At 37.6% G+C, this 27,772-nt stretch overlaps 3 protein-coding genes across 6 annotated transcripts; 2 read left to right on the forward strand and 1 right to left on the reverse strand.

Annotated features, from left to right (window-relative positions):
• Window positions 1-2,387: 2,387 nt before the first annotated feature.
• pho (phoenix) lies at window positions 2,388-14,819 on the reverse strand. Of its 2 annotated transcripts, XM_083531690.1 has the most exons (6): window positions 14,550-14,819; window positions 13,360-13,708; window positions 11,053-11,153; window positions 10,247-10,307; window positions 7,561-8,290; window positions 5,719-7,499 (listed from the first exon to the last, which is right to left on the reverse strand). In XM_083531690.1, exons 1-6 carry the CDS (start codon window positions 14,624-14,626, stop codon window positions 7,459-7,461), a joined length of 1,359 nt encoding a protein of 452 aa, XP_083387816.1. In that variant the 5' UTR covers window positions 14,627-14,819; the 3' UTR covers window positions 5,719-7,458. The 2 variants fall into 2 exon arrangements, with proteins under 2 accessions (XP_083387815.1, XP_083387816.1); XM_083531689.1 differs by having other exon boundaries at window positions 2,388-8,290; window positions 14,550-14,816.
• A 1,204-nt stretch (window positions 14,820-16,023) lies between these two features.
• Window positions 16,024-22,236, forward strand: cUnh11orf54 (chromosome Un C11orf54 homolog). Its single transcript, XM_083531974.1, has 8 exons — window positions 16,024-16,148; window positions 16,397-16,495; window positions 19,057-19,130; window positions 19,226-19,327; window positions 19,426-19,602; window positions 21,030-21,179; window positions 21,302-21,418; window positions 21,999-22,236. Exons 1-8 carry the CDS (start codon window positions 16,085-16,087, stop codon window positions 22,170-22,172), a joined length of 957 nt encoding a protein of 318 aa, XP_083388100.1. The 5' UTR covers window positions 16,024-16,084; the 3' UTR covers window positions 22,173-22,236.
• A 476-nt stretch (window positions 22,237-22,712) lies between these two features.
• spata22 (spermatogenesis associated 22) lies at window positions 22,713-27,736 on the forward strand. Of its 3 annotated transcripts, none has more exons than XM_083531962.1 (8): window positions 22,713-23,349; window positions 23,539-23,647; window positions 25,109-25,246; window positions 25,360-25,507; window positions 25,581-25,917; window positions 26,238-26,346; window positions 26,456-26,553; window positions 27,421-27,736. In XM_083531962.1, the coding sequence occupies exons 2-8, from the start codon at window positions 23,611-23,613 to the stop codon at window positions 27,610-27,612; spliced, it is 1,059 nt and encodes a 352-aa protein (XP_083388088.1). In that variant the 5' UTR covers window positions 22,713-23,349; window positions 23,539-23,610; the 3' UTR covers window positions 27,613-27,736. The 3 variants fall into 3 exon arrangements, with proteins under 3 accessions (XP_083388088.1, XP_083388089.1, XP_083388087.1); XM_083531963.1 differs by having other exon boundaries at window positions 23,588-23,647; XM_083531961.1 differs by lacking the exon at window positions 22,713-23,349 and having other exon boundaries at window positions 23,443-23,647.
• Window positions 27,737-27,772: the final 36 nt, after the last annotated feature.

Here is a 27,772-nt window from a genome sequence, read left to right on the forward strand (position 1 = left end):
TCACTGAAATGTAGCCTCCAAGACAGTGAAATCATGTTCAAAAAATTGTTTTACTATACAACTAAAAAAAAAAACTCGCTTGTTTTTGTGTACAACTGCAAAGCAACCCATACAGATTGTAGCAATGGTTAAGATCTGTACATTTGTACTTCCTGTTGCACAGTGCAGAAGTCTCCTGACTCCAGTGGGAGGCCTTTTATATGTATACATACCCGCCCTAAGCTTAGTTGTAAACATAGACTTGCCAAATATGGTGGTAATAAAAGCCTTGGCTTTAAGCTACATAGAAGAGAGTACAGTAACCCAGACCTCATATTACCACAAATGTTCAAACTGAATGAAAAGTAATACATGAAATAGCTCTTCAAATGTGAATTCTATCACTTTATTTATGCCCAAACAAACCCCAACAGTAGTGGAAGTATTTCAGCTACACCGTGGAAAGATTCCATACCACTATTGTAAGAGCTGTTCCACTATTAGCATGTGAACTTTGCTAGGCGACTAGTCGAAGGTGTCGAGTAGCTAAAAAAATCAGCAGCATAAAATATCACCCTGGAGGTCCTGCAACCTGAGGCATTTCGATTTCCAAAACAACACACATTCAGATATAAAAATGTTTCCAAATGTAAAAGGAACAGATACATACATTATTCAATTGAGTTCAAGCATTGTCAAGGTGTTTGGCAGATAATAGGTCCTAGCTTCATTCAGGTCTTAGTGCTCAGGGAGACAACACCTAGTTTCCATAGGAAACCAGAAGCCTTGCACATCCCAAGTGCCACAGTGAATCCCCTGAGATTTTGTTCTATACACACCACTGCTGTCAGTTTAAGACCATAAATCCATTTGTACCACAATACGGTTGAATGATCAATTCCAACTGCTCAATAAGTTCTGCTAGAATGTTTATATTAAAGTATTCATTCAGTTAATTACAATTTCTGTGGTAAACTTTCACATAGACTTACATAGCAGACACCCCATATTAACAGGGTTTATAGATATAGTGAAGCTTTTTCTGAGGAGACCTTTACCTCTTTTAGAAGGAGTCTCCAATGTCAGCACTTTGGGTTATAGTCTGTAAGCATTTGTCTTATAAGCATCAAGAAACAAGTGTGAGGTATGGAAGCTTGTTTCCACCAGATATGAAGGAAATGTTATGCAGAATCATCTCATAGTTGTGAAAAGATTGTCCAGAAGTGGTCCATTCCTGCTGAAAAGAACACTTTACTTTTGTATACTGCTTCACAATGCAGGTTTTTCTAAGTAACTCACAGACGTGAGACTTAAAAAGTTGTGTGAAAATAGCGTACAATTCCTTGCTAAATCAAAGAGTCACCAATCGAATGATAATAACTCACAACTCACAACAAAATCTCCATTCTGTGACGTTTCGCTACTGCAAGCTAGCTTTCCATTATATTAAAAGAGACATTCGGCCATATTCACAATGACAGGGTAAGATGGGTAAAAATCACAAAACATTGTTTTTGGCAAATTTCCATTCAGTACAGTAATCCATTGCGTTCCTATTCAGTACATGGTGTTGCAGGAAAATATTCAAATTTGTGGTGACAACAGTTGATTAATTTCCTATAATTTACATGTATGGCATTTGGAAGACGTTCTAATGCTGGTTTATAAGGCTAAATACTAAGAATACTATCAGTCTAATAAGAGAGCACAGAATAGGGGCCATAGACCAAAGTGGTGTTTGGCCCAACATGCCATATATGAGGAGAAGGTAAAAAATGCCTTTTTTTTTTTTTTTTAACTGAACTAGTAACTGTATCTTCCTTAACTCTTCCGTGTTTCTAATCTATTTCTAATCTAATCTGTTTTACACACACACACATATAAATATATATGACCCAAACACAAACAAGCCAGCTCCATAAAAATATGCTTTACATGGTTTGGAGAGGAAGATCTTGATCTTGAGTGGCCTGTTATAGAGATCCTGCCTCAACCCTATTAAACACCTTTGGAATGAATTGGAAAGCTGACTGCACCCCAGGCCTCCTCACCTCACCTTGATCAGTACCTGACTTTACTAACACAATTGTGGGTAAATGAGCAAAAATCTCACTTAAACACACCCCAAAAATCTAGTGGAACATCTTCCCAGAAGAGTGGAGGCTATTAATGAGGCATCAGGTCCTAAATGTGGAATGGGATGTTCAGAAAGCACATACCAAACTTATAATCAGGTGTCTAACAACTTTTATCTATTTTTTTTATTATATTTATAGTTAAGTATTAACTAATTAGTAAGTATATCCAAATTATGACTGAAAGTTCACATAGTTGCTTTAAAACTATGACAAACACTGAAATGTCTGTTTACCAGTTTGCTAGGTTCACCTAAATGTAAAATGATTGGCAAAAGTATCTTTTTCATAGTGCAAATGTTATTTTTAATGAGACTAAACAAAATTAAAACAAACCAAACTAACTAAACACTAATTAAATATATGTCGCATGTAACATTCGAGTTTGTGTATGAACAGTGATCCAATATATAACTTTCTATTTGCACTGGTTTTCAGATATAACAAAAATTAAAACATGCTCATGCATCCATGTATTTACACCCTGTACACCAGATGAGGGAGACACTTCCCTTCTGCAACATACAGTATGTTAGCACAATATTAGAAAAGTATATTGGAGGAACAGGTTAGAAACAATTTGTAACACGTTGGTATTAATTTTTAGCATTTGAAAATGACCTGTACAAAAAAAAAATTATTATAAACATTTGAAAAAAAAAAATAGTATTTTAATGTATATTACAAATAAAAACAAATTTAAAGAAATTCAGGTGACTGTACAACAATTTCAAACACCTACATCTTCTTGTGATTTAGTACATTACATCCGTATCATTGCACTGCTGAATTTGAAAGTTTTTCAACATTGGGGAGGTCTGAAGGATGGAAGGATTTTATAAATTAATAAATAGTACATGGAAATCCACTGTTATAAATGTACTTAGATTTTGGTAGCAAAATATGCATTTCTGTTAAAACAATCATGCTTTATAGCAGGTATAAAACAATTTACATTTTGAAGTAAAAAACAAACAAAAACACAAAAACAAAGCATTAAAAAAATTTCCAATGTCCTCTAGATCACTATTCAAGTCTCTTACTTTCCTCCTTTCTCATTTTTTCTTAATATGTACCAAAAACACATCCACTGAAATTCAAATTCTGTCCTTTTCAGCATTGAAGGTGATCAAAACCTCGAATTGTTCCTCTACTTTCAGGTACATCCAAACTCTCCTTCGCCACAATCACGATGAGTCTTTTCTATTCTTTTTTTTCTTCTTCTTCTTCTTCTTCTTCTTTTTCTCAATTATCGCTTCTGAAAGTTCTGCTTGAGAACCAATTTCCTGACAAACGGCATGTTCAATGATCTCGTGACGCACTTCTGTGCTTGTATCCACCAATCTGTTTTTCTTTTTCTTCTTCTTTTCTTCAGGCTGTGTGGTACCTTCCAATTGCAGTACCTGTTGACTACATTGAGAACCATCACCTTTTTTCCACTTATTTTTCTTTTTCTCCATGGTGTCATATGTTAACCACATTTCCAAACTTTGTGTGGAATTTCCTTCATCAGATTTCTGTCCACTCCTTGAAGCTTCCTTCAACGCCGTTGTCTGTTCAGTATCGAGCGAGTACACCAAGCCTTGAGAACACGATCCATCGATTTCCAACTCTTTCCTTTTCTTCTTCTTCTCCTCTGGTCCTGCACCACCAGCACCTTCCTCCTCACCAATCCCTCTATTCTCACTTCCAGTGCTTGTTGTATTTGATGTTTTTGTGTCACTTAGTCCAAGTCCAGATATAGCTGTGATTTTTGACGTCTCCTTTTCTTGAAATGTTTCAGTTCTGTCTTTTTTCTTCTTTTGCTTTTTTAACTTCCTTGGCAGAACCACCTCAGCTGCTTGCTGCTCAAACTCTTGAACAGTACCCAGTGGTTCTACTTGTTCTGTTGTCTCCATCAATGATGCCTTGACCTCCACTTCTTGCCGCTTCTTTTTTTTCTTATTCTTTGGAGTTGCATCAGAGTCAATAGTCTTTAAATCCTCATTATTAACAGTTTGGAGCTCAATGGCCTCTGGTAGGTCAAAGATATTGATAAACCTTTGCTTCGTTTTCTTGTGTCCAGGACTTGAACGTTCGCTACACTCGGAAGCAACCATCTCATCGGACATCATAGAATCCCTTTTTGCTGCCTCCTTTTTCTTTTCAAGATCATTGGATTGAATAAGATCAGTTCTGGTCAGTTGCTCAGTTTTAGTATCTATGGAGACCAAAGATGCAGAACCTTGATTAGGGCTATGGATACCCTCCATTTTACCAACCCCTTCATCGTGCTGAGGCACAGATTGGTGTTTGCCTTGTTTTTTCTTTTTCTTTGAATTCCTTCCACCAACTGAAGAACAACCCTCTGAAGAATCCTGAACTGATAGACCCAAGCCTGAAGGAACACTGATTTCTGGCAGGGTGTCAAACGCTTCCACTAACAACTCGTTATTTCCGTCCGTTTTTCTCTTTTTCAGTGGTTTACTTCCATTTACTGAAGAGCAATCCAAAGAACAGTCCTGGACTGAAAGACCTAGGTCTGTAGGAACACTGGCTTCTGGGTGGGTGTCAATTGGTTCCCCCAAAAATTCATTATTTCTGTCCTTTTTTCTCTTTTTCTTTTGCTTAATTATATTTACTGAAGCACAGTCCATGACATGGTTCTGAGCTGATACACCAAAGTCTGTAAGAACACTGACTTCTGGCCGGGTGTCAACTGGTTCCCTCAACAATTCATTATTCAGGTCCTTTTTTCTCTTTTTCTTTTGCTTAATTACATTTACTGAAGCACAGTCCATGGAATAGTCCTGAGTTGATAGACTTGCGTCTATAGGAACACTGACTTCTGCCAAGTCCTCATCTAGTTTGTCTAACAACTTATTATTTTTGTCCTTTTTCGTCTTTTTCTTTTGTTTAATTTTATTTACTGAAGCTCTATTCATCGAATAGTCCTGAGCCGATAGACTTAGGTCTGTAGGAACACTGACTTCTGGAGGGGTGTCAATTGGTTCTGCTAACAATTTATTATTTCTGTCCTTTTTTCTCCTTTTCAGCAGTCTAATTCCACTCACTGAAGAACAATCCAAGGAAGAGTTCTGAACTGATACACTTAGGTCAGTAGGAACACTGACTTCTGACTGGATGTCAAATGGTTTCCCCAACAACTCAATACTTTTGTGCTTTTCTGTTTTTTTATTTTGCTTAATTCCATTTACTGAAGCACAGTCCATGCAATCGTCCTGAGCTGATAGACTTCGGTCTGTAGGAACACTGACTTCTGGCAGGGTGTCAACTGGTTCCTTCAACAACTCATAATTTTTGTCTTTTTTCCTCTTTTTCTTTTGTTTAATTCCAATTACGGAAGCACAATTAATGCCATGGTCCTGAGCTGATAGGCCTACGTCTGTAAAACCACTGACTTCTGGCAAGGGGTCAACTGGTTTCTCCAAAAACTCAATATTTCTGTCCTTTTTTCTATTTTTCTTTGGTTTAATTCCACTCACTGATGCACAATCCATCGAATAGTCCTGAGCCGATAGACTTAGGTCTGTAGGAAAACTGACATCTTGTGAGGGGTCAACTGGTTCCTCCAACAGATCATTATTTTTGTCCTTTTTTCTCCTTTTCTTTCGTTTAGCTCCACTCAGTGAAACAAAATCCATGGAAAGGTGCTGAGCTGATACACTTAGGTCTGTAGGAACACTGACTTTTGGTGACAGGTCAATCGGTTCCTCCATCAAATCATGTATTTTGTCCTTTTTTCTCTTTTTTATCGGTTTAATTCCATTTACTGAAGCCCAGTCGATGGAATGGTGCTGAGCCGATAGAGCAAAGTCTGTAGGAACACTGACTTCTGGCAAGGGATCAACAGGTTTTTCCAACAACCCCTTATTTTTGTACTTTTTCGTCTTTTTCTTTTCTTCCATTCCATTTTCTGAAGCACAATTCATGCCATTGTCCTGAGCTGATTTACCCAAGTCTGTAGGAACACTGACTTCTGGCAAGGGCTCAACTGGTTCCTCCCTCAACTCATTAATTTTGTCATTACTTCTATTTTTTAGTGGCTTGCTCATACCCACTGAAGCACAATCAAGGGAACAGTCCTGAACTGGCAGACCTAAGTCTGTAGGAACACCAACCTCTGTCAAGGGGTCAATTGGTTGCTCGAACAGCTCATTATTTCTGTCCTTTTTTCTCTTTTTCTTTTGTTTAATTCCACTCAGTGAAACACAATCCATGGAAAGGGGCTGAGCTGATACACTTAAGTCTGTAGGAACACTGACTTCTGGCGACAGGTCAACTGGTTCCTCCATCAAATCATGTTTTTTGTCCTTTTTTCTCTTTTTTCTTAGTTTAATTCCATTTACTAAAGCCCAGTCGATGGAATGGTGCTGAGCCGATAGAGCAAAGTCAGTAGGAACACTGAATTCTGGCAAGGGCTCAACTGGTTCCTCCCTCAACTCATTAATTTTGTCATTACTTCTATTTTTTAGTGGCTTGCTCATACCCACTGAAGCACAATCAGGGGAACAGTCCTGAACTGGCAGACCTAAGTCTGTAGGAACACCAACTTCTCTCAAGGGGTCAACTGGTTGCTCCAACAACTCATTATTTCTCTCCTTTTTTCTCTTTTTCTTTTGTTTAATTCCATTTACTGAAGCACAGTCACTGGCATAATCCTGAGCCGAAAGGCTTAGGTCTGTAGGAACACTGACTTCTGGTGGGATGTCAACAGGTTCCTCCAACAATTTATTATGTCTATCCATTTGTCTCTTTTTCATCGGTATAATTCCACTCACGGAAGAACAGTCCAAGGAACAGCTCTGACCTAACAAACCTAAGTCTGTAGGAACCCTTACCTCTGGCAAGGTGTCAACTGGTTCCTCCAACAACTTATCGTTTTTTACCTTTTTCCTTTTTTTACACTCGACAGTGTCCTCTAAAGGTGGTTCAGAACCTTCACCTGGATGATCTTGTATAGGTGTCAGGTTATCAGATATCATAGGGGCTTTAATCTTTATACCTTTTTTTCTTTTCATCAATTTCAGGGCACTGTAATTAAACAGTGGGGACTCTGTCTTCTCTTCCTGTTCAGCTAAGAGGAAATCCTTTCTAGGACTTATGTAATCATGTCCTCTGGATCCTGTCTGTGCCTCTAATGGCACTGTTGGATATGCACACTCCACACCATCATACAAAGTCTTTTCATCTTTTTCTTTTCTTTCTTGGTGTATATCTTTAGCTGTTGTCGAGATAATTTCACTTGGTTGAGCCAGCTGAGATTTTAAATAGTTGCCCCCCACATCTGATAAGATTAATGAATTGCTATTTTCCTTTGTTATTAAATCAACATCTTGTAGCGTTACATAGCATTGTAAGAATTCTTTGTTATGATTTTCAATTCTAGTCTCTTTTAAAGGACTTTTAGTCTCTTTTAAAGGACTTTTAGTCTCTTTTAAAGGACTTTTAGTCTCTTTTAAAGGACTTTTAGTCTCTTTTAAAGGATTATTTGGTTCTTGAAAAAGATCCTGTGAGCTGGTGAAACCCCCACCTACACTCACCAAGTCTTCGTTTTCCACTGGCTCATGATGTACACCAACAACTTCTTCATGGTTTCGGTGCTCTTGTAACGAGAAGAGTAAATCGTCCATGGTGTCTTTGCCCGTAGGGCTGTCCTCCAAAATTTGGGTTTCATCATCGTCCTGGTCTTTTGAACTTAACCACTGGGTTTCCTCAATTGCAATTTCGTGAATTGGTTCTATGCAGTTATCACACGCTTGATGGATATTTTGGGCTTGATATCTTTCGAGGGATTGCGATTCTGAGCATGCTACTAGAACTTGCAGCTGGTTCTCACTGTGTTCATCCTGATGATCCATGAAGAGACTGCTAACCAAACGAGATTTGTCAGGGGAAAGACAAGAAGGGGAAGAATGTGGAGAAAGAGAAGACCTAGCAGGACATTTCCTGCTTTTCGTTCCCTTTTTGCTTGACTGAGACACTTCTATATTAGGTAGACTGTTATCATCGTGAACACTTTTGTCTTTTTGAGGTTCCACTACGTTTTGAGCAACTTTCCTGGTTCGGCTGCATTTCCTCACCGTTCCTGGAGCCTGTCCCATTTTCCATTTTAGGGATGGTTGCCATGTTTGTCGATTTCTTTTAAATACATCCCAAACAAAGCAATCAAGATCCTGAAACAAAAGCAGACTTATTGATTTAGTGAGAATATACTCCTGTTGTTTTTTTTTATATATATACAGTGGGTACGGAAAGTATTCAGACCCCCTTAAATGTTTCACTCAATGTTATATTGCAGCCATTTGCTAAAATCATTTAAGTTCATTCTTCTTCCTCATAAATCTACACATAGCTCCCCATATTGACAGAAAAACACAGAATTGTTGACATTGTTGCAGATTTATTAAAAAAGAAAAACTGAAATATCACATGGTCCTAAGTATTCAGACCCTTTGCTGTGACACTCATATATTTAACTCAGGTGCTTTCCATTTCTTCTGATCATCCTTGAGATGGTTCTACACCTTCATTTAAGTCCCGCTGTGTTTGATTATACTGATTGGACTTGATTAGGAAAGCCACACACCTGTCTATATAAGACCTTCCAGATCACAATGCATGTCAGAGCAAATGAGAATCATGAGGTCAAAGGAACTGCCTGAAGAGCTCAGAGACAGAATTGTGGCAAGGCACAGATCTGGCCAAGGTTACAAAAAGATTTCTGCTGCACTTAAGGTTCCCAAGAGCACAGTGGCCTCCATAATCCTCAAATGGAAGACGTTTGGGACGACCAGAACCCTTCCTAGAGCTGGCCGTCCGGCCAAACTGAGCTATTGGGGGAGAAGAGCCTTGGTGAGAGAGGTAAAGAAGAACCCAAAGATCACTGTGGCTGAGCTCCAGAGATGCAGTCAGGAGATGGGAGAAAGTTGTAGAAAGTCAACCATCACTGCAGCCCTCCACCAGTCGGGGCTTTATGGCAGAGTGGCCCGACGGAAACCTCTCCTCAGTGTAAGACACATGAAAGCCCGCATGGAGTTTGCTAAAAAACACCTGAAGGACTCCAAGATGGTGAGAAATAAGATTCTCTGGTCTGATGAGACCAAAATAGAACTTTTTGGCCTTAATTCTAAGCGGTATGTGTGGAGAAAACCAGGCACTGCTCATCACCTGTCCAATACAGTCCCAACAGTGAAGCATGGTGGTGGCAGCATCATGCTGTGGGGGTGTTTTTCAGCTGCAGGAACAGGACGACTGGTTGCAATCGAGGGAAAGATGAATGCGGCCAAGTACAGGGATATCCTGGACAAAAACCTTCTCCAGAGTGCTCTGGACCTCAGACTGGGCCGAAGGTTTACCTTCCAACAAGACAATGACCCTAAGCACACAGCTAAAATAACGAAGGAGTGGCTTCACAACAACTCCGTAACTGTTCTTGAATGGCCCAGCCAGAGCCCTGACTTAAACCCAATTGAGCATCTCTGGAGAGACCTAAAAATGGCTGTCCACCAACGTTTACCATCCAACCTGACAGAACTGGAGAGGACCTGCAAGGAGGAATGGCAGAGGATCCCCAAATCCAGGTGTGAAAGACTTGTTGCATCTTTCCCAAAAAGACTCCTGGCTGTATTAGATCAAAAGGGGGCTTCTACTAAATACTGAGCAAAGGGTCTGAATACTTAGGACCATGTGATATTTCAGTTTTTCTTTTTTAATAAATCTGCAACAATGTCAACAATTCTGTGTTTTTCTGTCAGTATGGGGTGCTATGTGTACATTCATGAGGAAGAAGAATGAACCTAAATGATTTTAGCAAATGGCTGCAATATAACAAAGAGTGAAAAATTTAAGGGAGTCTGAATACTTTCCGTACCCACTGTGTGTGTGTGTGTGTGTATATATATATATATATATATATATATATATATATATATATATATAGTGTATATATATATATATATATATATATATATATATATATATATATATATATATATATATATATAGTGTATATATATATATATATATATATATATATATATATATATATATATATATATATATATAGTGTATACATCACAATTATTATAGTGTATACATCACAATTATAAAAACATAAATGCAAAACGTACCACAATTTTGATGTCCTCGTCATCGTCTCCTTCACTCTCCTTTATACATTCTAGAGCACCTCTGTAAACAAAAGGCAAATCCAATAGAGATTAATACTATTAGTAATTATGGTGTAATTATAAAAAGATACAGGAAACTCTTCAGGATCTACAAGTTTCTCAGCAACATGACAAGACACGCCTACATCGTTAAGAATGCAACTATTAATGGTTAATAATTAGAACGTCATTTATAAGTATATTAAGTAGACGCCTATATCTAGGTTGGATCGTACATGCCGATAACTGATCAATCGACTGATGGATACTGGATTTAAAAAAACAAACATAACACTCCATTACTGAACTTTATTGCAAATAAAAAATGTATATATAAAAAATATATGAATGTATTAATTATATTAATAAATATTTATTCAAACCATTCAAACTGAAACAAAAAGCAACACTCCAAACAAATAAAAACAGTAACATCTAAAATTAATAAAAAATTACACTTTGCATAAACAGCATCAGTGAATCGCCTCTAGAAGCCACTCTCGTACTGTATAATGCAACCTGGAAAAACTATCGGTATGGATTTTTGCCGATAGCTGGATGGTCCTGCAATCAACTATCGGTGCAGATTCATCAGCATAACCGTCAACCTCTAATATTTAGTATATTGTAGTCATAGTTATAAAAACATAATTCGACTTCACAGTGTCTAGAAGTTCATGTAAATTAGTTTTCAGAAACAGAACTATACATTTTTCAAATGACACGATGCAATAAAACTGATATAAGACCTACAATGTAAAACTCACTCAGAATTTGGCAGCAATGATCTCAGCTCTCTTCGTCTTTCTTCTTCGTGTCCTTCGCTGTTTTGCAATATGCACTTAAAGAACCCACCGATCTCTGCATTCTGACAGTGGAAAGACATAGAAACAAACAAAAAAAACCTTCACTGAACACAATGGGATAGAACTTCTATCCTATCCTAAAGGCAAAAATACAATGAAAAAAAGACCATCCCTTGTTTCCTGACATGTTATCTTTCTCTAAGAATGTGAAAGTAAATGTATAAAAAAAAAACATAAATGGCATTCATTTTAAAAACGCTAAAGAGTAAAATTATTTATTGAACATTAATGCTTTAAAATAATGCTTTAATAAACATGATTTAAGTGTGGGGGTGTAAAATAGTAAGATGATTACTCATCTAAAATCAAACACATCAGAAAAAGGACCCCAAAATTTGCTTCATACATCCGTCCAAAAGTTTTGCCACCCTCTATGAAATGGCAAATTAAATCTATAGCATGATACGGAGATCAAACATACAAGGACTGAAACGTTTAATTTTACGTTTTATGTACTGTGGTCAATTACATTTACATTGGGTTTTACGTTGATGGTTATCGTATTTCTACAACTGAGCAGGTCAGGGTTAAGGGTCTTTCTCAAGAGCCCAACTGTAGCAGCTTGGTGGTCTAGCATCCTACCTGGAGTGTCAACTAACTGTGTGTAGAACAACTCAATGTTCTTCACAAATAGACAGTGATGTGTATTATATGCCCTGATAGTTGGTATACTCAATACCACTATTCTGTTAATTAAACATTTTTACACCATTTGAATATTTTTTTTATATTGCTTGTTGGCCATTCGTCTTATTTTTAAATCTTTCAATACAACATAAATCCATATGTCTTTAAATGACAGTTATATCATTTCTAATTGGTTTGAGTTCAGATTTTTTTTATTTAGACTTGACTTAGTATTCCACTTTGTTAAATATCCAAAAAGCACAACCTGGAACATAAAAACCACTGAGAGTTGAAGTGAATAACATCAATTATCTTGCTGATCAATGGCACCTGTCAAGGCAGAGCATAAACAATCAGTTCTCAAATTGTGCTGATGTGTTGGAGAAAAGGAAAAATGGGCCCGCGAACAGATGTGTCTAGTTCTAGATGAGTCTTTTTATGTTTTTTGAGAGACACGTACATCTTCCTTTTGTTTCTATGCAACAAACTAGGCCATTTTACGGTATGAAGATTTCCTTTGACCAACAAATCTACAGATGTGCAACTTTACCTTCATTGAAAAATCCTCCCTTTGCATGAAGAACATCTTGATACACTCTTATGCCTTTTATAAAACTATCCAAATACGTTCATTAGTTGGAGATTTCTTTCTGACTTTGCGATCCAGTTCATCCCAGAGCAGTTCGATAGGATTTAGGTGCAGTGACTGGGCAGACCATTTTATAATAGATATAATAGATAACTCCAGCTGACTTACAGAACTTGGACAAAAGCTCCAGGTCATTGTCTTGTCCAGATGGAATTGCATAGAGTTGACGTACAGAATAGTAGCCATGTTGGTGTAGTATTCCTTTCACTTCAGGGAATAAGTTTCCAACCTTTCCTGCTCCAAAACAACACCAAACCATTATGCTTCCAGCATATTTGACTGCTAACATCTTCTCATGTTCTCTTAGATAAAGTCTCCTGAGTAATAAATGTCAAATTTGGAAGCATCTGTCCACAGAACTTTTTTCCAGTTATCTACAGTCTAATCCTTGTTCCCTGGTGGTCTAGTGGTCTCACCGCTGCGGCCCGGGTTCGATCCCCGGTCAGGGAACCAACCCCAGCCAATAGGGTTGCACAAGCCTTAGTGTCGGTCCCAAGCCCGGATAAATGGGGAGGGTTGCGTTGGGAAGGGCATCCAGCGTAAAAACATGTGCCAGATAAAACATGCGGATGGTCCGCTGTGGCGACCCCTAACGGGAGAAGCCGAAAGAAAGTTTTACTGTCTAATCCGTGTGTGTTTTTGACTTTTATCTTGTTGCATACAAACAAACAGAACATGTGTCTCAAAAAACAATAAAAGACTAGTTTTTTCTTTTTTTTTCCCTTTTGACAAACACTGTTTATCATCATAAATTGAAACTAATTAAATACACATCACAGCAAAAAATGTCAGTATATTTAATATATGTTCAAATTCTAATTCCAAACACTTTTCTCATCTTCCAAGCTTCTTATTCCCTCAGCAAACTGCTCACTTACTGTTATTTAGATGATTATCTAGCTTTATCTCCAGAGATGTTTGCACATCCTTACCGCTATCACTTGGTTTTGGCGGGCAATAAGCTTTTTAGAGCCATACTTCTTCTTCAGAAAAGGTAACACCATCGTTCTTGGGCGTGCTTTCGGATATTTCCGGGGACTTTCTTCATTTAACAGCGTTCTCCATTTACAAAGCAAGTCGGCGTAGCTGGTTTTGCTGTCGGAGTCACTCGTTAACTTCGAGTCTTCGTGCTGTCTTGTGCTTGTGTCGCTGTCTTTTTCTTCCTCATCCACCAACTCCTGACTTGAGGGACACGTCTGGGTATTAGACGGACGCTGTCTTTTAACTCTCCTTTGAGCCGGAGTGACAGACTGGGTCAAAAACAAGCTGTCGCCAGAGTCACTGGGGGGGAAGTGAAAGGGAGAGGATGAGATGTATACAAAGAATCGGATCAATGCAAAGATATTTTAAACGTTGTCATGTCAAAATTGGCCCCTTTCCCCCCCTAGAAATGCCTTTTGAGGAGAAGAAAGAAAGAAAGAAAGAAAGAAAGAAAGAAAGAAAGAAAGAAAGAAAGAAAGAAGCTTTTCCTTGTCCCATATACTTGCAGCACAGTGAAATGATTTCTTTCCATATCCCAGTGATTTTAGGAAACTGGGGTCAGAGCGCATAGTCAGCAGAAAGGTTTAAGGGCCTTGCTCAAGGGCCCCAGAGTTGAAGCTTGACAACACTGGGACTTGAACCCAAACCCTTCCGATGAGTAACTTAGTACTTTAAAGTCTATAGATTGAGAACACACAGTTTAATCAAAGTACATTTCTGTTTCTGATCTTCCTCAAAGAATGTGTGTGTGTGTGTGTATATATGTATGTGTGTGTGTGTGTGTGTGTGTGTGTGTGTGTGTGTGTGTGTGTGTGTGTGTGTGTGTGTGTCCTCTTGATTGGCATCCCTTTCAGGATGAATTCTCACCTTAAGACCTACCAGAACCCTGACCAGGATAAAGTGCTTCATATATATGATAACGTGATATGATAAGTGAATACTCGAGAATAAGGAATAAAACAATAAATAAAAAAAAAGATTCATGTAAACAAAAGAGAAATAAAAGTTTAAAACACACGATCACAATCACACACAGTAATACGAGACATTTCGTCACTTCCTGTAATGCACATTCATTTTTTTATATATATCTTTTTTTATAAGATTATTAATATTAATGATTCGATGCAGAATCCTTTACCTGTCAGACGCAGTTTCTTTTTCGAAGTCGCACTGAACCGAAGCCTCGGAGTTTTTCTCCTGGAGTCTTAGAGACATGATTACTGCTCATTCAACATCCAACACTTTCCATATACTGCTCTTACTCGGGATTTATAGCGGTTTCAGAAGAAACTGCTCACTGCAACAGGTTATATTAGTAACTTGAGGTTCCTTCATAAACACAAACACACACGTGGGATCGACCAATCTGAAAACATGGAAACCAGGAAGCTGAACGCGCAGGGGGCGGGGCGACTACAAGGCGCGCGGCATTCTGACCGACCAATCACAGAGCTGTAAGAGATGACGACAACGACAATGAAGGGTGAGCGTTCACCAGGGTGCATTCAAGAGCGCATAGAAATGGTACAAAGATGGATTCATTTGTTCTAACAACAACAACAACAGCAATAATAATAACAATAATAAGAATTATAAGAATATTTTGTATTATTATTGTTATTGCTATTATTATTAATATTTAATATTGTTATTATTTATTCATTTTGAGCCATAATCATTTTAGTATAGTAATCAAACATTAGGACGTTTATATATAACAATAATATTATAACATTATGGCCGCTGAAGTAAATATCACTTATTGTCTCTTCATCATGGGATATGTTATGCAACTAGTGAACAATTAAACATTTATGAAAACCCTGGGGTCATTTTGTGAGGTTTTTATTGATGCCTCTGATAGAGATGATATATATGGTGGTACAGCTGTGGCTGCAGTGAAAGGAGACTAGTTGAATTATGTTTATTGGGTTTCTTGCTGCATGAGATACCTGCCTGTGATGCAATGCTGTGTTATAATGCATTTCTGTATAATACTGATGGTATTAAGATATATATATATATATATATATATATATATATATATATATATATATATATATATATATATATATATATATATATATATATAATTACTTATTGCAGTACTATTTCTCACTAATATATAGTATAGTACTAATATACTCACTATCTCACTATCTATTAAATATTAATGATCAGATAACTGTATTATTATTATTATTATTATTATTATTATTATTATTATTATTATTATTATTATTATATTACCTTTGCTAATTTTTGCATTTTCATTCCATTTCGTTTTTTATTTACAATTAAACAAGGCAGCACATTTGCAGTCAGTGTTGAAAGCATTTACAAACACAAAACATATTAATGTAAAATGAACCCCCTACTAAAATGAGTAGTGTATTGTTAGATTTAACACTAACATGTATATAATGTCTAACCTGGTATTTTACAAACAAATTAGAAAAAATATATATACTAGGGAATTATAAATAAATAATTAATAATAACAACAAGCAAGTTATGCAACAAGCAGTGTATGATTTGAAAACTCTTTCTGATAGATGGGTTTAGTGAATGTGCCACTAATTCAGCTCTCGGTCAGCAGTGTTGTGTATCATGTGATCGTGTGCGTGTGTGTGTGTGTGTGTGTGTGTGTGAGCGTTTTTCCCCCACTGCATTATGGAGGGCTCTAAAACGGAGAAGTTCCAGTTACACGTCCCTAATCTTGAGGAACTGTGTCAGGGTGAGATATTTTGTGTTTATTTACTATAGAATCCAATGCAATAATAAAAAACCCGGATGTTCTTTTCGTTGCTGGTAAACATTAGTTTTGCTGCAGAGATCAAAGTTCATCATGACATTTCTGTTTAGTTTTCTGAATGTGCTGAGATTCAAATGTTGAGATCTTTATAGATTTATCACCTCTGGTTTACTGATGATGACACTAATGAGCAATCATCTGTATCTATCTGCATTGATTTGTATTTGAAGTGCTGGAAAAGGGCCTGAGAAAGAACTTCGAAGATGCAAAAGTGTGTGTGAGTGAGTGTCCAGATCTCAGCCAGGAGCCCTTCAAGTTTCCTGTCAAAGGTATGAAGACAAGTTTTGGATAAATTCCTACAGCAGAGCCTAAAAACTGCAAATATATTGTACGAGCCAAATGTTTCAACACCTTCTCCTTTAATGTCTGTTCTTTATTGTTTTTCCAACATTGTACATTAATACTGAAAACATTCAGACTATGAAAGAGCACACATGGAATTATGTCGTAAACAAAAACATGTTCAACAACACAGAATATGTTATATTTTTAATTGTTAAAAACTCATTTAGGTTTGATGACAGCTTGTGAAAAATCATGGCATTTCCTCATCAGATTTACAGGGTATTCACCTGGAATTCACTGCTGCTATCTGATGAGGATGGACAGGATTAGAAACGAGTTTATTAGAGGGACAGCGCATGTAGGACGTTTTGGAGACAAAGTGAGGGAGGTGAGATTGAGATGGTTTGGACATGTGCAGAGGAGGGACATGGGGTATATTGGTAGGAGAATTCTGAGGATGGAGCCACCAGGAAGGAGGAAAAGAAGAAGACCAAGAAGGAAGTTTATGGATGTGGTGAAGGAAGACATGCAGGTAGTTGGTGTGACAGAGGCAGATCTAGAGGACAGGGGGGTGTGGAGACGGATGATCCGCTGTGGCGACCCCTAATGGGAGAAGCCGAAAAAATAAGAATCTGTCTTGCACTCTACAAATGCTTTTATACTCAGAACTTCAGTATGTTTACTTATATATATATATATATATATATATATATATATATATATATATATATATATATATATATATATATATATATATATGTCTATTTATTACAAGTACACTGCTGTGAACTCATTCAAAATTTGTTCTATATTGCACTGACTTCCTATACAAACTTTCTATATTGCATTGACATAAAAACACTTGAGAGAAGAGAAACGGTATTTCTATTCCTCTGTATGTCTGCACATATGATGGCATTGACTAATTAAAAACCTTGAAACTTGAATGGTTTTTAATTTACAGCTGTGCCTTGAAAAGAGTTAATTGTTTTCATTTTTTGCATTCTTAATGCTCCTTAGTCCATAAGTTGTCTTGTGCAGAGGAAAAGGTGAGTACAGAGTCGATAGCCCTATTAGTGCTACTACTGGTTCCCATTGTGAAACATGGTGGAGGAGATGTGATGGTGTGATGCTGTTTGTGATTTTCAAAATTGATGGCTGCGTTTTGCAGTGACATGCCATCCCATCTGCTTTGCATTTAGTGGGACCATCATTTGTTTCCAACAGAACAATGACACCAAACAAAGCTATAGGTAATGGAAGAGCTATGTGTCCAAGATGAAGAGTGATTGAGTACATCTGTCCTCTGTGCATCCGATGACTTGGCCTCCACAATCATGTGATCTAAATCCAAAAGAGATTAGAATTTGTTGGAATGGGTTTGACTAAAGAATGAAGGAAAAGCAGCCAACAAGTACTAAACACTCCTGGAAATTCCTCAATCCTCGGTTGTTGGAAAAGCATTACAGGTGATTCAGCATTCCATACCTCGTGAATCTGATGAGAGAATGCCAAGAGAATGACAAGCTGTCATCACCGTAAAAGATGGCTACTTTGAAGAGTCAAAAATAAAATAAAAATATTCTGGGTTGTGGGATGTTTTTGTTTACTACATAATTCCATATGTGTTCTTTTATAGTTTGGATATAGTTTATACTGTCTACAGTATTAATGTACAATGTTGAAAATAATAAAAAAATAAAGAGAAACTACTGAACAAAAAAAAAAATCATAATTATATATGCACACACACAATATTTCCAAAAGTATTGGGTCACCTGGTATCAGTAGAAGAATGCTGAGGATGGAGCCACCAGGAAGGAGGAAAAGAGGAAGACTAAGAAGAAGGTTTATGGAGAGGCAGATGTAGTGGACAGGGGGATATGGAAACGGATGATCCGCTGTGGCGACCCCTAATGGGAGAAGCCAAAAGAAGAAGAAGATTGGGTCACCTGGTCATAAGTTTGGTATGTGATTTTTGAGCACTCTGATAATTCCCTCCACTCTTCTGGGAAGATGTGCCACTAGATTTTGGAGTGTGTATATGGTCATTTGTGTTCATCAGCCACAAGGGTGTTACGAAAAGCAGGAACTAATGTAGGTGAGGAGACCTGGGGTGCAGTCAGGGTTCACATTTATTCCAAAGTTGTTCAGTAGGGATGAGATCAGAGCTCTATAGCAGGCCACTCAAGATCTTCCTCTCCAATGCATGTAAAACAGATCTTCAAGGAGCTCACTTTGTGCATAGGGGCATTGCTATGCTGGAACAGGTTTTGGGTTTCCAAGTTCAAGTGAATGCAAAATTGTATTATAGCGCATCTAAAGACGTCCTGTACAATTGAGAGCCTCTGGCTTTGTGGTAACATTTTGGAAAAGAACCACATATAGCAGGAAAGGTCGGGTGTCCCAATACTTTTGAAGATATATTTTGTCTATTAAATGTATATGTTCTATGGCAGTAACACAGTTGTGTGTGTGCGTGCGGTGTAGTTTCCAGGTAGAAATTTGGAACATATTTGGATCTTTTTTCTTTCCTCTTTAACAGGACTTTGCGGTAACCCTCGCATTACTGATGTTGGCGGTGTCCCCTACTTGATCCCTCTGGTTAAAGTGGACAAAGTCAGTAGAAATAAATAATAAACAACGATTTGTTTGCATTCCATTATAAAACATGAGGTTAATAATTATTCACAAATTATTTCATATCCCCCAAGGTGTATAACATGAACACTATAGCTAAGGAGTTGGAGTTGCCTGGGGCATTTATTCTTGGTGCTGGTGCAGTGTCATCAAATACTGTTGGAATTAACGGAGAGGTAATAACTATTTACAGAGCCAGTTAATGCTTTGTACTGTAGAATATAGAATATTTCACGCTGTGAACACATCTCATATGGTATGTTGCATTTCAAAGCTGATGCCTCTGGTGTTGACGGAGCGTGACGGAAAACCTGCTGTCAATGCCAGCTACTTCTCCTCTATCAACCCAGTGGATGGGAAATGCCTGCAGGAGAAATACAGCGACAGGTTCTGTGACTGTGACTTTGGGCTTCTAGCGAACCTGTATGCATGTGAGGGTCAGCCAGGGAAGGTGAGGATCTGACTTAGACGCTTTTTAAAAAAATAAATATACAGAATACTGACAAAAATCTGTGAATGACACATTCGTTACGTTCGATACGTTTCACAGCTTCAGTGATTGGACTGGACTCATGGTTTGTTGTTTAAAGTTTCACTTGTTCTTCTTTCTGTCCTTAATGATTAAATACTGATCATTGGTGACAGGATCGATATTTTTTATTATTTTATTTTTATATATTATTTATTTTATTCTCATTACGTGCTGTTTTCAGCCCATCAACCTATTACTTGCATTGAGCATCTTTTTCATCATTTCCTGGCTATCATGCACCACAGGTGTAGGCTAGCCTATAAAGCTTACATTGAGGAAGGCACAAAGAAACATGAAGTATGGGGCTGTCGTGGATGAGACAGAGGGAATCAGTGATGTAAACATGACTGAGAACAGAAACATTCCTGATCACCTGATCATCATCTTTTCTCTGTTTGTGTTCTATATGGTGGATGTTCAGCCTGAATACATTTATTAGATAACAAAATTTTAAATGATTTTGTATTATATCATGATGTGAGGACCAGTTACCAGAGTGACAATAAAACACGTAGTAATAGTAATAGCTTCTTTTTTTATTTAAGTACATGTCAGTACTTCAACCTTTACCAGAGTCTTGTTTTAATTGACTCTTCTACTTGAGTGAAAGTTGTGTGTTCTTTTGCCATCTCGGCCCCAAGGTATAAAAGTGTGTAAATGTGTTTGTTGCTCTGCAATGGATTTGAATCCCCTTTCAGGTTGTATTCAAACCTCGTACTTTGTGTGCTTGCTATAAGCTCTCCCTAAAGCAGTGGCTGAAAATGAACAAACCAACTAATCTAACTTAAACAGCCCAAACAACCAACCAGGCAAAACCAACCAAGAAGACAAGCAGCCAAGCCATAAATCCCAAACAAACAGATTTTTGGATGAGCAAATAATGTTTTGGACACATCTTGTATTACTTGCTTAATTTATCCAGGGTGCTCCAATAACACTTCATAGCAACACCTTGGAGGTAGGCACCAAATGGAGCCAGGACTGTAGGCTATCATTGGATTGTATAGGGTGAAGGCAGGACTGGTGGCATCCCGATAAACAAAACATCACTCAATAATGACCACCGGAGTGTCAGTGTGACCCTATGATTATTAAGCATTTTACACTTTACAAGGAAACACCAGAAGCAGATGGCATAGCTAGATTTTAAAGCAATGCAATTCTAGGCATTGTTTCTGTTATGTATCACCTAAGTGAGTCTGTGAGAAGGGATGAATAGTCTATGAAACTGTAACCTTTCAAATAAAAACGTTCAACTGACCTGCTTCATAGAAGGCAATACTGACCTTTGATCAGTAAGTGAACTTAATAAACTATGACTAATGGTGAAATATGCTTGCTCACAGGTCTTGGAGGTCAGAGCCAGCAGGAGGACAGGTGAGGACAGTCTTGTAAGCTGTATGAGAAAGGCAATGGAGGAACACTATGGTGATAAAAGCATTGCACTTGGAGGGACTTTCGTCATCCAGAAAGGGAAGGCTAAGATCCACATTATGGTAAAAAAAAAAAAAAGTTTCATAAATATGGGTATATCTTAATAACTTATTTAAATTTAATTAAAACAAAACAATAATGTGCTTAAAGACATTGTTAGTTACATGATCTTGTTTAATTGTAGCCACGAGAGTTTTCTTCATGCCCCCTGAACACTAATGAAGCTGTTAATAACTGGCTAAAGCATTTTGAAGTCAGTGCCCCTCTGATCTGCCAGTCTGTCATGGTGTCTAAAGATCCAGTGAGTATCTGTTAACATTTGTTTTATATAATAGCAGATATGACAGTAGATCAGGATGCAGGATAAATCTCAGGTATATATTAATGGCTCATTCTAATGCATTATTACTGTCTTTATACTGGCTTTAATTCTTCATGATGGAGGGTTTGTCAGGGCTAACCTGACAAGCTATAACATAAAGTTATTAAATTCTATAGAGATAAATGGGCAGGCTTAACTGTAGACAGGACACAATTTTCTTGGTACTCCTCACCAGGCCTTGCCACACATGCTGGACACCATCTGAGCCCAAACAAGTTTATCTTAGACTCATCAGACCACAGAGGTGGCTCCTGGCCTGGTTTTTACCTGTTTCAGTACAGGTTAGAGCATCTGATGAGCTGTCTGTCTGTATATGTATGTATGTATGTATATGTATATTAGTATACCATGCCAATTTTTAATGAGTAAAATATTAGTGAAATAAATATTAGGTTAGTAACTCTGCTTTGCATCGGCCAACTCACATGGAAGCATCAAATATAACGTTCCATGTAACACCACTTCTCCTTTCTTTTCTTCCATTTGTGTCCAAAAACAGGGTTTGGATCTGAGAGTGGAACATACCCATGGCTTTAGTGACCATGGTGAAGGAGGTCATTACTACATAGACACCACACCCAGCACTGTGGAATACCTGGGATACTTTCTACCTGCAGAGTTTGTTTATCGTATTGACCAGCCAGTGAAGACCCACAATGTTGGCCGAGACTAAATTTCATGTGAAATAATGAAACAAACTATTGTTATTTGGTAATAAACATTTAAAATAACTTTTATTGAAGAGCGTTTCTTAAAGATCAACACAATAAACACAAATTCAGGTTGCTATGTATTATTTTTCTGTGTGTGTGCGTGATGCTCTGCAATTAATGTCTATTCTGGCTTCACGCCCAGTATTCCTGGGATCTCCGGCTCTTATGCAACTCAAACTAGGATAAAATGGCTACTGCAAATGAACGAATGTATATATGGTAAGACTTTTTTTTTTTTTTATGGTATGTAACATCTCTTGTCCCCTGTACACTCAGTCAAATGTTTGTACACACCACCTCCTTCAGGGTTTATTATTTGCAACGTTGTACATTAATACAGCCAAACTATGAAAGAACACGTCTGAAATTATGTAGTAAACATAAACCCAGAATATGTTTTATAATGTAGATCCAAAGTAGCTACATTTAGCTTCATATTTTGAATGGCTTCAGTATTAATGTACAAGGTTGTAAATAATAAACCCTGAAGGAGGTGGTGTGTACAAACTTTTGAATGAGTACAAAATACAAAGAAAGAAGAAAAAGGTGTCCAAACTTTTGACAGGTACTGTATTTGTGGATTTAATGTGCAATACAATGACCTCTCAACCACAGGTTATGTAAGAGCTATTTGTCCAAGGAATAAAGAGTGCATCAGATGACCGGGTTTCCACAATCAAATGATCTAAATCCATTTTGACATTTTTTGAAATGAGTTGGTCTGGAAAGTGAAGGAAGAGCAGCCAACAAGCACTCAAAACATCTGGGAACTTTGAGATTGTTGTTAATAAACCACTCCGGGTGACTACTTTGTGAATCTTATGAGAGGTTATAATGCCACTATGCAAGCCGTCATCAAAACTAAAATTTGATCTTATTAAATAAAACAATTTCTTTAAGTTTGTATGTCTTCAGTATTCATGTACAATGTTGGAAAATGTGGGGTCCAGTTTCCCGCGCACACAGTGACGCTTCCTTCTGCCTCGCGCGCTCTCGTGTCATGAATAAAATGGCTGACTGTGTAGCTAGAGCTAGCTAACGCCGGTTTTCACACAGTATATAAACAGTTTTTTTTTTTGGCGGTTAAGTCGCGGTTTAACGTCTATCCGCGGTCGTTTTTTGTCTTTAGAAAACACGGTATGTTATTTTACAGCATTCTACATTTATATTTCTTTGCATTTTATGTGTAATACTGGAAGCTAATCCTGCGCTAGCATCGTTTATCCAGTTTGTAGCCGAGCTGACGTTAGGTGGTTGGATATAGCTTATATACAACATTGCTTTTTTATGCTAAATTACATTTAAATTCTAATGCTTGTGTTACAGTTTATTGCTCTCCTTTTCTTCGGAAGTCTTCAACTTTACAATCTGACAGAATCAGCTACACACATTACAGTCATGAGGAGAAACGAAAATCAGCCAAGACCAACGGCAGGTATGTTACAATATTCTTGTAATATGAACTTAAGTTAGTTATTTAATTGTAAACCCTAAAGCTAAAACAAAGATAACAGATAATAAGAAAAACCAGAGGTTTGAAGGTAGTATACTAATGCTCTTTATGCTGCGCATGCGCACTTCAGTCCACTCCTACACTTTCATACTCCATGTATTTGAATGGGGATGATTTTATTTCGCACAGGTTGATGCTAAAGCCATTTCTGATAAGGTTGTGGTTATAAAGTGACCAAAATACAGCCAGGTTCATAACATGATAGAATTAAGTGGATGCTATAGTGAGATCTCTACACCAGTGGTGTCAAACTCAATCATATAAAGAAGGCCAAAATTAAATACTAGGTCTATGTAGAGTGCCAAAGTGTCAACATTTATTAGACAACAAGACAGACAGAATAAAGTGCAAAATGAAACCGTAAATGACAGCAGTGCATTCTATTCTTATGCACATTTGCTTGGCATCTTTTCTTAGTCAGTTTATTAATTTTTGGGGTTTGGTTCTGTGCTGGGGTGGGGTGAGGTGGCTCTCAGGATAGAGTGAAGGTGTGTATCGATTAGATGACTCCTGTTTGTGCTTGTATTCATCTTCAAAATAGACAAAAGTTGTGTTTCAGCAGTCTGTAGGCGGAGATGGGGTATCTTTTTTCAGGAACGAAGCGTAGAAACTGTGCAGCGCTCGCAGAATGTATATGTTGGTGCCTATAAGTTTATCCCTAATGAGCGAGCTTGTGGTGACAGTGGAATTGAGCATTGAAAAACTCCCTGAGATGGTATGTGGAAGAAACCTTGAGAGGATTCAGACTCAAAATGGGTCCCACCATCATTTGGGTGGCACTGAATGTCTGTTAATTATAGTTTTATTATTGTTCAGTGATGGGTCCTTAAATGCAGATGTGTTCATGCAAATCCGAAGCCATTGCTATTAGCTACAGTCCAAATCCATCCTCATAGTTCTTGAGTTGCTCAGTAACTTCATGGATCTTCAGGCTGTTCATGTGGAACATCCCTGGTGCACAGAGTCTCCAATTGAAATTCATTCAGAGGCAGAGCATCGGGATGAATCAGGCTGATCCAAAAAGAAGAAAGGGACAGGATTGCTAGTCACTGGTAGCTCAGGAGCATGTTTAACTCGACAGAGAGAGAGAGAGAGAGAGAGAGAGAGAGGAAGAGATAGAAGAGAGAAAGGGAGGGTAGAAGGGAAAAAGGAGAGAGAAACAAATGGGAATTTGAAAGTGGATACTCTGTCTATAGTCAGTGCTGAGCTGGCAGCCAATAAATACAATACCAATTAAAACAAAACATACCAGTTGATTGTCTAAATGTCCACACATCAATTCTGGGATTTTGAGATTGCATTTTGCCCTAAGCTTGTTTTTGCGTTAACTTCCCAGTAGCATTACAATAACATTGACAGCTTTCACATTTTTTTTTTGTACAGGCTGTCTGTCTGTTCCACTGTTTAACCAAAAGAAGAGGAGCAGATTGCCACTGACGTCCAATCCCTCTGAGAGTGAAGTGTTCCCCGAATATGAGAATAGAGACATGCTGAGCTTTACGTCAACCATCCATCCATCTAGTATTTTTGTGCACCAATGAACACTGTCACTGATCAAAAACTTTACGTCTCTGTATTTTAGAAAAACTATTTTCGAAAAACAAATGGCTCACAATCTCATGCTGTTTTAACAGACATTGGGAACGCTCAGCCATCAACAAATCGAGCACCTCTGACTCAGTGGAACCAGCAACAAAGCAGAACATGGCCTAGTGCATCATCTGCTCCAACAGGAAGAGGATGCACACCTATTCCTCACCCCCAGAAGCGCACCTATGCATGGTACATTACCAGTTTCTGCTTTTTAAAGATGTGTAAAGTTGAAACCTGTTTTTACACTTTTTTATACTTACAGGTCACAGACAGGTTCACAGAGACCTCCAGGCAGACCTGATTCCATGGCAACAGCCCCAGGCTTCAAGCAAGGTGGATTTCCTAGTGGCAGTGCAACCACTCAAATCCAGAATAAAACTATGGGTCCTAAGCAACCCATGAAGCAGCAGTCTTTTATTCGAAACATCAAACAACCCAAAGACTCCTTCACCTCTTCAGATGTCACAGCACGCAGTCAGAAAACCGCAGCTCAGACTCAAAACTCCCAGTGGAAGTTCAGATCTGGAAGTCTCAGAGGCGGGACGTGGGTTGAGAACACTTTTGGTGCTTTAGGAAGTCAGAGCAGTTTACAGCAGCAGGTAATTACACTATTACATGTAGCAAAACCAAGCCATTTAAAGCAATCTAGAAAGATATTTATTTATTATAATTATTATTTGTTATAATTAATGAAAGTTGTATTATTACAGTGTCTGCAGTCAGTGATTTATATGCAGATTTAGTTGATTAGCCCTATTTTATAGTTGCCACATCAGACCTTTGCCTTTTATTTCCCTATGTTGCTGTCACTTAATTGCAAAATACAATACATGCTAAATTATGCAAGGTTTTGACCTTAACTCACAAAAACAGTGAAATGAAAGTCAGGTGTGATCGATCACATTTTTTGAAATTACAGGAAAAAGCACCACCCAAGAAATCTCTCCGCATCCTTACTGCTGTTATAGAGGGCATGAAGCACTGGAGCCAGTTCAAGGACAAAGTTCCTATGATGTTTGAGATTTTTGGTGAGTATTCTACCATACTCTCACCTGTCCATTAGTCAACATATAACATGATAAATAAATGATTATGATTATTTTAAATTTCTTATTTAATTCACAAATTCTGTTGTAGCCGTTCTCGATTCTGCAGTTACAATAGGAAAATATGGTGCCAAGAATTTCCTACTGAGAGATGGAAAAGATACAGTGCCATGTGTGTACTATGAAAATGTAAGTACAGATTGTTTCATTATGTTTTAAAGCCAGCAAAACAAAAGTTACATTATAGACTCTACAGGCCTCAGTTAGCATGTTAAATGTGAAAGTTCATGACTGTGCAATTAGAAAAAGTCTAAAAAAAAATAAAATGGCAACATAGCTTAGGTTTGTAAATGTGCATATGAGCAAACCCAAGACTTCTGGATCAATGTGCTTTGAATAGAAGAGACCAAAGTTTACATGGACGTTAACAGGGTTGTGCATAAACAGATTACCGCACACCTCAATGAACTAAAGCAATGTTGTATTGAAGAGCAAGCTAAAATTCTTCCACAACGATGTGAGAAACTGATATAAGTCATGCTGAACATGAGCACTCAATTTAACGCTGCTGAAGGTGGTTCTACAAGTTATTCATTCATAATGTGTACTTAGTATTGGCAGACATGTTTCTCCCTCTTTTTTTTTTTTTTTTTTTTTTTTTTTGTAAAAATAAATAGTCACACCGGTGTAATTTGTAGTGTTTATCTGAGGTTTTAGTTACTTAAGACCTGATAAGGATGATTATTATATCCTGATACATAACCATAGAATTCAAAGAGGGTGTACTATTACTTCACATGACTGTATAATGAAGGAGAGTCTGAGAGGATCATTTAAATTATATACAGAAAAAGTAAAGAAAATGAATGTAAAAAAAAAATGCTTTTTGGATTTCTTTCTCTGCCAAAGGCTACGATTAGTCAACGTGAAATTGGCCCAATTCTATTTTGCAAATATTACACAGGCAATCCTTAATTCAACAGACGAATTATCTACTTTAGGATGTCCATCCATCCTTATTAGGTGTAAATCTGTTTCTTTTTGTATTATTTAAAGGATCAGGTGCTGCCAAGGCTGATCCGGGGTCAGGTGCATCGCTGCGTGGGGAATTACGACAGACAGAAAAACACTCTCACCTGTGTGTCGGTGCGGGCAGCCTCCCTGTCAGAGCAAAGAAATGCTCAAGAAGCTGTAAAAGCATCAGATGCCGAGATGAGAAAAGAGGTCCAGGCATTTTCTGAAATGTGATGTGAATGGACACAGTAGGAAAGTTTTACAGATTCAAAGGTGTTTTTCTTATTCTTTAAAGTTCGTTTTGGTGGCAAACCATAATTGTACAAAGCAGTGCTGATAAATCAGTTTGAATAATTAATATAGTGGCTTTTCTCTGGGTTATTCATCTTCTGTT

This window comes from Silurus aristotelis (assembly GCF_946808225.1).
Source record: "Silurus aristotelis genome assembly, chromosome: 26".
NCBI lineage: Eukaryota > Metazoa > Chordata > Actinopteri > Siluriformes > Siluridae > Silurus > Silurus aristotelis.